At 46.9% G+C, this 11449-nt stretch overlaps 1 protein-coding gene across 1 annotated transcript; it reads right to left on the bottom strand.

Moving 5' to 3' along the window:
• Nucleotides 1-499: 499 nt before the first annotated feature.
• LOC134747979 (metabotropic glutamate receptor 5-like) lies at nucleotides 500-9911 on the bottom strand. The gene is made up of 13 exons (XM_063682662.1): nucleotides 9522-9911; nucleotides 6814-6906; nucleotides 6253-6406; nucleotides 5235-5394; nucleotides 4762-4996; nucleotides 4478-4547; nucleotides 3665-3911; nucleotides 3266-3424; nucleotides 2936-3159; nucleotides 2587-2793; nucleotides 1759-2173; nucleotides 1096-1394; nucleotides 500-693 (listed from the first exon to the last, which is right to left on the bottom strand). The coding sequence occupies exons 1-13, from the start codon at nucleotides 9909-9911 to the stop codon at nucleotides 500-502; spliced, it is 2847 nt and encodes a 948-aa protein (XP_063538732.1).
• Nucleotides 9912-11449: the final 1538 nt, after the last annotated feature.

The following is an 11449-nucleotide window of genomic DNA, read 5'->3' as shown; positions in this document are numbered from 1 at the left end:
CTTTGATTGTAATACTCATGAATAAACTATTCCAATATTATATTTGTACTTATTTCTCATTTTCCTCAAAGATTTTAAATCCCTGTAATAACATTAAACATGCAAAAGTAATTTAGCTATTGTTAAATGGCGTTGTTTTTTGCGTTATTTATCGTTTTTTAGTAATAATGATTTATTAAATGCATAAATTAATGCAGAGAAACACGTACATAGTCTTACTCTTACATGCTACTTCCTTCCGACATCCGATATCGGATAGGACAATGTGAAAACGCTCTTAGTGTTAAGGCTTAAATCAAATTTGACGTTATAGTAAATAAAGAATCCGTTAGCAGATATAATTAAAGTTTATTTTACACGTGCTGTATCCTGTCGTGGAAGCTACCGTTATATCTAACCCCCCTGCTTCGCATTCGAAAGTGTTGCGCATCCAGTTTCCTTCCATTCTGGGCAAACTCTTCGTTCATGGTTACTCATCGTCACTGCAGTTAACTGTACGCTAATAGTGTTCTACTGGCAGTGCGTGTCGGTGGTGCAGCAGCGTGATAACAACGTCCACCTCCCCCTCCTCCCCCTCGACGGGCGGCGCCGAGCGCGTGACTCGCGCGCACACGCCGGCCGCCGCGCACCAGCTTCCCGCGCCGGCCTCCGCCTCTGCGCACCCCGCCGTCTGCACGCCCTTGTCACGGAACTCTGGGAATCAATTCGTTTTTTTAAGTAAGTAGATTTCATACACATGATACACCTATGAAAGAAAAAGTGACTAAGAAGACTTCCAATGCCCCGAACTGGGATTTGGGTCGAACCAACATCTTCGGCATTCGCGGCAGAACCTGACGGACGGTACTGGTCGAAATATCTGGAGTAAAAGTACACAATAGTTGAGAAACCAGGCGTTTTAAACCAGATAGTAATACTGTTACTTAAGAAACATTATACTAAGATATACGACATAGTGGTTGACATTATTTCTTTCCGGGAAGAGACAATGTTCATTCTTCAATTTATGTAAGAAAATTATTACAATTTCTAAGAAATGTTCTTTAAATCTAACCTATTAATAGACATGTGCGGTACCTACAGACAAAAAGTTACCTTGTTTAAAAGAGGCCAAATGTGGTTGCGAGACTCGCCTGTCCGACGCGGGAGCAGCAGGGCGGTACTTCCCGATATGGCATCTTATGGAGGTGTTCGTAAGGAAGTGCGCGCGCGTGTTTCGTTGCGGGCGACACAGACAGAGCCAGGCGCGCGGGCCGAGGGACAGCGCCACGCAGGCGCCCGCGCAGAGGGACGCGCATGCGCACAGCGCCACCGCGCGCGCCTCCAACGCCACGTACAGCGCCGACATCGCCAGCCACGCCACGCCTGTCGTGTAGGTTGCCGCGCCGATGAACCTGCGTCATATCCGAAGGTTACACCACTGTCGTCTTACTGTGCTTAAGTAGGGTCGGTTGCACCACTTGCACCAAACCGATTGTCACCGCTAAATTTAAATAAATAAATAAAAATAAATTCTACTGTACAAGTTTTATAGTTCACTGGTGATTGTCGTTGATCAGTATGTCAAGTCAAGAGTGGTGGCCCTTAGTATAATGAATGGACTGATATAACAAAGGACTCGATATGTAAACGAAGCAACTTTTAGGAGTTCATATCTTGAACAATTCCTACTGAAATAGTTATTTACGATACAAGTGCGGAAAGTAAAAAACCTATTCGCACGTGTTGCACAAAGTATACGATAATTTAAGTTGATACCTAGTTTCATTGAAGTTATGCGGTAACCGGCGAGTGCGAATCGCGGCAACCGCGCAGCAAGCCAGAAGCAGCAGCGCCGGCGCAAGCGGCAGCAGCTGTGCCGTCGCGCGCTCGCCACCGCACACGAGCACGGCGCGTGCGCGCCCCGGGTGCAGCAAGCGCGGCGTCGGCGGCCAGCGCGCCGCCGCCCACGCGGCCGCCACCACGCCCGGCGCTACCAGCACTCCCCATCCGGCCACTTGCGCGCGCGAGGACAGTAGCGGCACGGACTGGCCGCGCTCGGCGCCCGCGACCAGACGCGCTATGCGCACGGTGCGCGCGAGCACAGCCGCGTACACGCCGCCCAGTGCCGGGGCCGCTAGCCTCGCCAGCGCGCACGGGAGCACCGCGGGACGCGCCACTGCTGCCAGCGCGGCTTTAAATAATTAAACGCATGAAAATTCGGCACGGACTGGCCGCGCTAGGCGCTCTCGACCAGACGCGCTGCCGAAAATTGGCTGAAACTTATAAAACATTGTGTCAAAAAGGAATTTAGATTGTAACCAACATTCTCCCAGCCTTGAAATTATGCTTAATTTCAAAAATGATTTGAAGCCGCTAACTAATTTATAATTAGGTCGCAGATTATATAATACTATATTAGGTAAATGTAACGAAAAAAACAACATAAAGAAAGTTAATATAATTAATAGATCGATTACTATGAAGGAGGGCAAGAAGTTTACTGCCCATTAGTCATTACTGTTCTTCACCATAGCAACCCAATTAAATCCGTCGAGTCCAGGATGAATCGTGATAATAAATCTTAGCTATCAATGTAAAGATTACCGACATGGCAGAGCGCAGCCGCGACCAGCAGCAGCGCGCACAGCTCGCGCGACGCAGACTTGACGACAGGCGTGCCGCGGTGTCGCCAGAACGTTGCCGCGCACAGCGACACGCCCGCCAGCCCCGCGGCGCCCGCGCCGCCTGCCAGCGCGCGCGCCCAGCCGCCGCCGCGCCCGCCGCCCCACTCCACCGGCGACGGCAGGCACACTATCACACCATCACGTAGCTTTTTATTAGCCTGTATTTTTGTTTTGTAACTAACACTTATATGGAATGGATTGCAAATGGTCTGAATTAATTCTGAAATATTTTACCGGGAGTTATGAAACAGAAAAAGATAAGCTCTTACATTTCCTGTGCATATCGGGCCTGTGTCCGGGCGGGCAGAGCCGGCAGCCAGCGTGCGGCGGCGCGCGCGTGACGGCGAGCGGCGCGCACGGCACGCACGTCCAGCAGCACGGCGCGCGCCGCGCCGGGCCTCCCGCCTCCCCGCCGTCACCACCGCCCGCCGCGCGCGCCCAGTGCCCCGGCGCGCACGGCGCCGAGCACACCGCCTCCGTGCCCGCTGCACGCCTGTCACCACCAGTCACTACATTCATATTAGCGAAATCGCCCATTCCAATTCACACGACTATTCCAAAAGCCGCTCTCATGAAATCAAAGTTCAAGTGACTGGTACCTCTCGGGCGCATGCCGGCCGCCGCGCAGTTGCAGCTGGCCGCGCCGCCAACGGCCCACACGCACGTAATGCCATGCCTCCCCCTCTCCGTCCCCATCCATGCCCGTCTCTCCCTTGCCTGGCGCGCGTTCGAAGCTCATCACGTCGTACTCACTCAACCTGCCCAATTGTCCAATACATAAAACTGTTCCCTTTGCAGATAATACAGAATAAACAGAAATACATAATAAATAAATAATAAATAAATAAATAATACTCAGTGAAAATGTACAACAACGACAATATACAATATCACGGTTCATGCGATACAAATACTGCTCGCAGGCAGAGTCAATTAACGTCTATGAATCAAAATAAAGCTTTAAATAAAAGCAAGCGCAAAGTTGTCGTGCAACTGACTCGGGCGGCGGGTCGCCGTTGTCGTCGAAGGCGACCTGCGCGCCGTCGGGTGCGGTGAAGCGCACGCGCTGGAGATACGTCTGGTACATCGACACGTTGAAGGGCAGCATGGCGGCGCACAGGCCGGGACGGGCGCCGCAGCGCGCCGCGCGCATGGCGTGCAACGCGTGCGCGAGTGCGTACACACCGCGCACCACCAGCGCTAGTTTCGGCTCCTGTGAGTAGCCGCGAGCCAGCGACTCCGTGCCTTGAAAAAACCACCAGGATAATCTTATACTATATGTAGCACGGCTGCTTAAAAATATCGCAAATATTAATTACTAGCTTTTGCCCGCGACTTCGTCTGCGTGGAATTAGTAATTTGGATACCTTAATTCTTAAACAAATGCTTTTTAATCCATCCTTTTTTCACCCCCAAATTGGTCCACACTATACATATCCACCCCATTTTTTACACCCTTTAGGGATGATTTCGGGGATAAAAGTTATTCTGTATCCTTCCCCGCAGCTCAAACTATTCCCATACCAAGTTTCATCTAAATCGGTTCAGCGGTTATTGATTCCCCCATACAAATTTCCACCCCCTTTTCACCCCCTTGAGGGGTGAGTTCTGGGATAAAAAGTATCCTATGTCCTTCCCCGGGACTCAAACTATCTGTATACTAAATTTCAACTAAATCGGTTCAGCGGTTTAAGCGTGAAGAGGTAACACACAGACAGACAGACTTTCGCATTTATAATATTAGTATGGATGGATTGGCTTTGAAGTGCGAGAGACATTTTTATCTGCCTATAGAAATGATTGTTACCAACCAGTACAGGCTTCAACTCCAACGGGCGGGTTTACTGCCAGCGAACAGTTGAATTTCTGTTCCCAAAATTCCTGCAACGTGAAAATTCTTATTGATATTGGTTATAATATAAATAATAATAATATATTAATGAACACTTGTAATTGTATGCCCATTTTGTATCTACATCCCGCCACTGGGCGCAGTCTTCGTCCTATGAAATCTTCACGGGAGACTTCACGTGTGACTTTTGTTTATGTTCATCGCGACTTTCCTTCACTTAACACCAATATATTAAACGGTTACCTGGAACCAGGGGTTCCTGGTGTTGTTCCTGGGGTGCAGATTGTGGTAGTGAGTGTCGAAGCCGGCAAGATAGGGCGAGCGGATGCGCAGCGTGAGCGCGCCGTCAGCTGGGGCCTGCAGGCCGGCCACCACGTCGCCGCGGTCGGCCCAGCCGTCGCTGCCCACCAGCCGCAGCCGCCGCGCCGGCGACCGCGCCATGCCCGCCAGCAGCGCGCGCGCTGTCCGACCCTCGCACCTGGTACCAAATCAGAATGGTTTTGACACTTTTGCTGTAGTTCATCATATAACGAATGCAAAGTTAAAGAGTCGGTATTAATTCCGAAAACAAAAATCTTAATACTTCTGTATTCTTAGACAATGACCGAGGATCTCCGCTGAACCGTTTTGTCATATAAGCTAGTAAGCCCTCCGTAACGCAACGTGGACCCGGCACGCGGCACGCAGCCCTCCTCCCCCTCGCGCACGTGACTCACCAGCACACAGCAACCCGCGGGCCGCGCGCCAGTCTCTCCAGCACTGCATCTACCTCAGCCGGAGCGGGCGCAGCGCGCAGCCCCTCCTCGCGCGCCACGCACACGCCGCCCACTAGCGCCTCCTCGCGGAACGCTGCCATGCCGCTCTGCCCGTAGCTCTCTGTAACGACTCACATGCTTTCAATCTTCTCGCCCTGGCCAAATATATCTCTACTCTGACCCCCTTCTATAGTCGGGGCAATGTACAGTCAGCTGCAGAGAAAAGGCATACAATTTTTTGTAAATTTGCAGTTTGCCTTTTCTCTGCAGCTGACTGTACTATACTAATAAGGTCGAAGATAAGGTCTAGTCATCACCATCATCATCATCTTCAAGGTCGTAATAATTGCAATCATTACTAGGATTATTTTATGATATAGGAGACAAACGAACAGACGAATCATCTGATGGTAAGCGATTACCGTCGCCTACCTACAACACCAGAGGGGTTGTAAGTGCGTTGCCGACCTTTAAGATGCCAATCCTACACTTTACCGCATACGAATCCATATATGGCGGATATGTTATTCAACTCTTGTTAAAACTACACTCTAAAACCCAAAAATTTACTTAAAAAAACAGCGAGAGAACAATTTTCTTCTTCAAATCTGGTACTTCTCATCCACCCTCATTTGACTTTATTAACAAAAACGGGTAGTTAAGTAAATGTTGCTAGTGGAATGAATGGAACCAGATTTGGAAATTTTTTTCATTAAACTACTATTGACAGCTATTAAAGTTTAAATTTAGAACAAAATATTTTTCATTCCATGCAGTAAGGAATTAAGATGATGGTTTTCTGCTAGATACTAGACATAATATATCTTAGCAGTCCTTAAACGACAAAGTACAGTCAGTTACTGTAAGGTCCTATGGTCCAAGTATTTTAATACAAATATAGTAGATGGATAAGACTTGCTATGCTATATATATGTCAATCCATTTTTGTTGCGGGCCGAGCCAGTACGAAGCTACGCACCGTCGGTGTGCACGGCGTGCACGTAGGTCCAGTTGTGCGCGCGCAGCAGCGCCACCAGCAGGCGCGCCTGGTGCCGGTCGGACGGCACCACGCGGAAGAACGTCGCGAAGCGCGCGCGATCCGACAGCTCGCGCGACGTCGCTGAATACGACACCTGAACAAATTCCGTACTTTACAGCATAGTAGGATCGTTTTTGACGCTAGTGTGGGGTGGCTGGTGGCTCGTTAGTGGGATCGTTCATATCAGGGACCCCCACACTAGCGTCTCCTAAGCTGAGCGTCGGCGACTAGTCGTGGATGCTGCTTCACGCAACGTTGGTGCAACTGCGCAGCTACACCATTTTCCATAACCGTGACTAGACGCCGACGCCCAAGCTAGCGAGCTTGGGCGTCGGCGTCTCTTATTATATTCCTCATTCTGAAATTATAGGTATGTAGTTGATAACGCCGTTCTATCGCTGTGATCAATGGTGCGACGGTCGAATTGATAAGAGGATCGCCACACACGCAACCACTAGAAGCTAACATAGTAAGTAGCCTAGGATGGTAAAAGGAGCTAACTTGCGGGATGGAGAAGAGCTGCAGCAGGTTCTGCACCTGCACGGCGGCGGCGCTGGCTCCCGGGCCCAGCACGCCCAGCAGCGGCGCCGTCTCCTGCAACCACTATTTATAACGTAATATGAATGGGCAATTTGTCACAAACATAAGTTTTTGGTCAAGAATTTCATTTTTCACACAAGCTTTTATCGCTAGGCGCTTACTGTATTTTTCTTTCAACAGGCAACTAATACTCATCGTATCACAAACATAATGACGGCCGCGTTGTTTTATTACATAGTTCATATAGCTACCTTCTGTGTCCATCATCAGATCAGCTAGATGGAACCATAATGTTGCATTGTCATTGTCACCCAACTTACATAAGTACATAAGTAAGGGATAGATAGATTTGACCCGAACATACATACATTACAAGTTAAATAAGTCTGTAAAAATAAAATGTTTATGAATAAATTAATTTATTTATTAGGTTCACATATTGTTAGTTTTGTTTATAGTATTCAACATCTGAAAAGATTCCAAATATTAAGTTTCATTTAAATGAAATTTGAAAGTACCAGTCGATTCAATCTCGTAGAATATAACGAAATTTAAACAAAAATGTGATAGGACAAATACCGCGCGGTAGACGGCATATGTAATGAAGACATGTGAAGAGTCGCGTCGCGAGGCGAAAGCTCTCTTTCGTGTGTCGTGTGTCGTGTGTCGTGACGGGTGACGAGTGTCAAGTGACGGACGGGTGACGACACTCCACTATGCTCGCTGCGCCGCTCTACTGCACGCATTTAAATATTTTAGTAGATAAAATAACTGATAATTAAACATCTTTATTATTCTTTATCTTAACTAATTAACAATAATTTACCACTAGTTATATGCAGGAATAACAAGAATAGAGTTCGAATAGAACTTCCGTGAGATACTAGACATACTTAAGTGGCCCACTGATTACCAGACCGCCGGACGATATCGTTCTGTCAGTTGTTCGGAACTGTCAAATTTTTGTTCTAACTGACAGGCTGATATCGTCCGGCGGACTGTGATAATCAGTGGGCCCCTTTACTTACATATTAAATCCGGTCAATCACCTATTTTAACTGGAAGATTGCTCGATATAATATATGTTTCGCTCCATACCGAGGAGCTTCAACGGGAGCAAGTGTCGGAGGACCAACGCAGGCTGACGTCAAAGTCAGCTTTAACCCTTAAATGCATGATTTTTTGTATAACTTTTTAATAAATTGAAATAGATGTGTCATGTTGTATAGATTGAGGGAATAATATTTTGGATAGCTGCATATTGAGCCACGGACCATCAAATATACGATGCATATATACCTATACATCATTATGCATTTAAGGGTTAAGAGGTTACTACCTGAATGCAACTTGATGACACTAATTTTATTTTTTATTTATCGTATGGCATAATGTAGGTACATGTCACTGGATTACATATTATAAAAGAAAAATAAACTTATATTATTAGAATTTACGGTACCCGACTGCTTCTTCTGACAGGATCTTAAAATCGTCTACATGGCCTGTGTATCTGGTAAGGGGGTATTCCAGAATGATGTGGTTGATGGTCATTGGTCTGATCTGGGTGCCCGCTGTTACAGGCAGGAGAGGAGCTCTAGCCCCGCAGCTATTCTTAGGTGGTTAAGACACCCGGCGGGGTTTCTTGAAGCCTGCTGGGGGTATTCGCAGGGGTAGAGCAGAGAAGGGGTTCGCTCGGTCTCTGAGGGCTTCCCATTCTGCGGTCCATGCCACCAGTAATGCAGGGGGGTTTCGGGATTTAAGTCGTTTTCTTCCGAAGCCCTCGAGCTCTTAGGTCACTGAATTTGGCGTTTTCAAAATGTATGAATACCTAATTTAAAGATTTTCTAAAATGAAGAATAAAGGATGACTCACGTTAGACCGGGCCGTGTCCGGGCCGGAGCTTCCGGCGCTTACTTTTCTATGACATGAAAACGAAGCGCCGGAAGCTCCGGCCCGGACACGGCCCGGTCTAACGTGAGTCACCCTTAAACGGGCTACATTGTCCAATTTTTTATTTAGTGCTAATCGCCACACTGTGATTGCAATAGCCAAAATTGTCACAAAAAATTATATGACTAATTTTTTGTACAAAAAAACACTTTTTTTGTTTGGAAAGGTATAATAATTATTTCAAAAATGAATTCCTCGTGCCTAAATTATACGAAAATGATATATAACATGCCCTAGTTGCTAAGAGCAGGAAGAGATATAGCATAGATTGGACCTGGGGAGCCGACCCTTTCACCCCCCCTTGTGGGGGGGTATGCATGCACGTTACGATCTGGTGGCTACCGGGCCAAATCAGCTTTATTTGACCTAAGGAACAATCGTGCCAAGCGCAATCGCCTGAGACAAAAGTGTATACTCAAGGCGCTTAGAGCGAGGAGCCAGTGGGTGTGTGTTGGCATCCCGTTATTAGACGGAGAGTCTGGTTAAGCTTCGTGTCGACGGCTGAGGTATGAACACTATTTACTATTTATCCAGACTGGAGCGCAGTACTCGGCCGTCGAGTAAACCAGGGCCAGCGCTGTGGTTCGGAGACATGAGGCAGAGGCTCCCCAAGTTGTTCCTGTTAGTTTTTAGGGTTCCGTACTTCGTACTAAAAAGGTACAAAAGGAAGGGGGGCTATATGCCACTAATGAAAGAGGGTAATAGTTAGTAGTTACCGTTTGGTCCTCGGCAGTGCCGGCGGCGCCAGGTGCAGCGCAGGTGACGGCGGCGTGCGCCTGCGGGTCGATGGCCTTGCGTACCAGGTCGATGGTCTGGCGCAGCGCCGTGTGCGGCGCCCAGCACGAGTCGCGGAGCTCGGCGCCCAGCGGCAGCGCCGGCAGCAGCGCCGCGTCCTTGTTGATGGCGTCCAGCGCGCGCAGCGTGGCCTCCACGCGCTGGATGCCGTAGTGCTCGCGCACGGCGCCGCACGCGCCGCCGCCGCCCGGCGCGCCGTGCACGGCGAACAGCGCGCCGAGTCGCACGGCGCCCGGTACCACGGCGCGCCGCGTGTCCCGCGCCGCCGCCGCCAAACCCGCCAGCAGAAGCAGCAGCAGCGCCGCGCCCATTTCGCCGCACAAGCGCGACGCTTCTGCCGCGGCCGCCGCGTCCACACGTGCTCCGCATCTCGACACACTTTTGCTAACAAGCGGCCGAGAGGCATGCCCGAGTCAACTTGTCAACTTTATAGAATACATTTTAGTAGAAAATTTCTTATTAGTGAAACTTTTATTCTATTGCCCCCAATTTTCTGGGCTGTCTTTAGCATGTCGCATTACATAATTACAGGGGCCTTATTCGAGATGCACAACTGTCAGTTTCGGCTTCAACATCAGTTCAACAGTGGAATGAATCATTTGTTCATCAACTGTGGAAAGTATCATTTGGTACAACCAAAACTCATTTATTGAAAAAATTATGCAACAAAAATCAACTTTGTTTTCTTACTACTATACGGTTTAAAATGGCTCTGAACTCGGCGTGGTTCGGTTTGGTTTCGTTGTCACCTAACTGTGTATTGCTAATGTCAAATTTACCTATTCGACAACACACGATTTCTTCCATTCAACTGAAGTTCAACACGAAACGTCACTTAACGCATGTCAAATACCGCTCCAGTAAGTATTAGTAAAATTATACCTTATTTCTAGTTCAGTCTTTCAAATAGCATTAAGTAAATTTCGTAAATTAAGTCTGCTATTTTAAAGACTGAACTAGAAATAAGGTATAATTTTACTAATATTATAATAATAATAATTATTAAAGCCTTTATTATACGAACTGTTGACATTTAATGTAACAATTATTAATATTTATTGTATGTTTCTTCCATATACATGTTCGTAAGGTCTTTTTGACCTAGGCCTCTTCCGAATCGCCTTTTTCTATTATATTAAACTATTTGTCCAACATTTTTTTCCATTTTTGTCTGTCTGTTGCCATTTCTTTCCAGTCTTTTCCTATTGTTTCTATTAGGTTTTTTTCCCATATTGTTTTTGGTTTGACTTTTTTTCTCTTACCAATCTTTGGATTCCAATTTGTTGCTATTTTTGTCCATCTGTTATTTTTCATCCTCGCTATGTGCCCTGCCCAATTGTATATCATCAAACGAATCCAAGTATGTCAACGGTCAATGGAGAATGGAGAGTGTCCTTAACATAAAGTTATCAAACAGAGTTAGAAACACAGAGATTAGAAGAAGAACAAAATTTATAGATGCGGCGATACATATACTGAAACGAAAATACAATTATAATTAATTAATATTTATTAAATATAGCATCCGTAACATAACAACCTATGCGTAATCGGAAAGCTTCCTTATACCGGTTTCTTTATGATAAGTAATGCAGCATCATCATGAGTAACTATCGCGGTAACCGAAGACAATATAATGCAGCATCATGTTGAGTAGCTAAATTACATTGGCGTGATTAGCGTTTGGCGAGCTTCTATAAGATAAAATTAAAGAGAATATTTATTAAGATTAAAAACGCGATTTTAACACCCTAAGTCGAATAAATTTCCAAATATTTTTAAAGCGAAACTTTTATTCTATCGCCCAAAATCTTTTGGGCTCTTTTAGTGCACCAAACGAAGCCCAAAA

The sequence above is a fragment of the Cydia strobilella genome, chromosome 1 (assembly GCF_947568885.1).
Source record: "Cydia strobilella chromosome 1, ilCydStro3.1, whole genome shotgun sequence".
In the NCBI taxonomy this organism is placed as follows: Eukaryota; Metazoa; Arthropoda; class Insecta; order Lepidoptera; family Tortricidae; genus Cydia; species Cydia strobilella.
Note: the sequence above shows the minus strand (reverse complement) of the source record. Positions and strands in the feature narration are given on the sequence as shown.

What these genes read in the sequence shown, in the direction of transcription:
- LOC134747979 (XM_063682662.1), bottom strand. Translation starts at nt 9,911, where the DNA reads ATGGGCGCGGCGCTGCTGCTGCTTCTGCTGGCGGGTTTGGCGGCGGCG. An exon ending in AGCTCTTCTCCATCCCGCAA is followed by an intron (nt 6,407 to 6,813) that starts GTTAGCTCCTTT and finishes GAATTTGTTCAG; the next exon opens with GTGTCGTATTCAGCGACGTC. An exon ending in AACGGCGACCCGCCGCCCGA is followed by an intron (nt 3,425 to 3,664) that starts GTCAGTTGCACG and finishes ACAATTGGGCAG; the next exon opens with GTTGAGTGAGTACGACGTGA.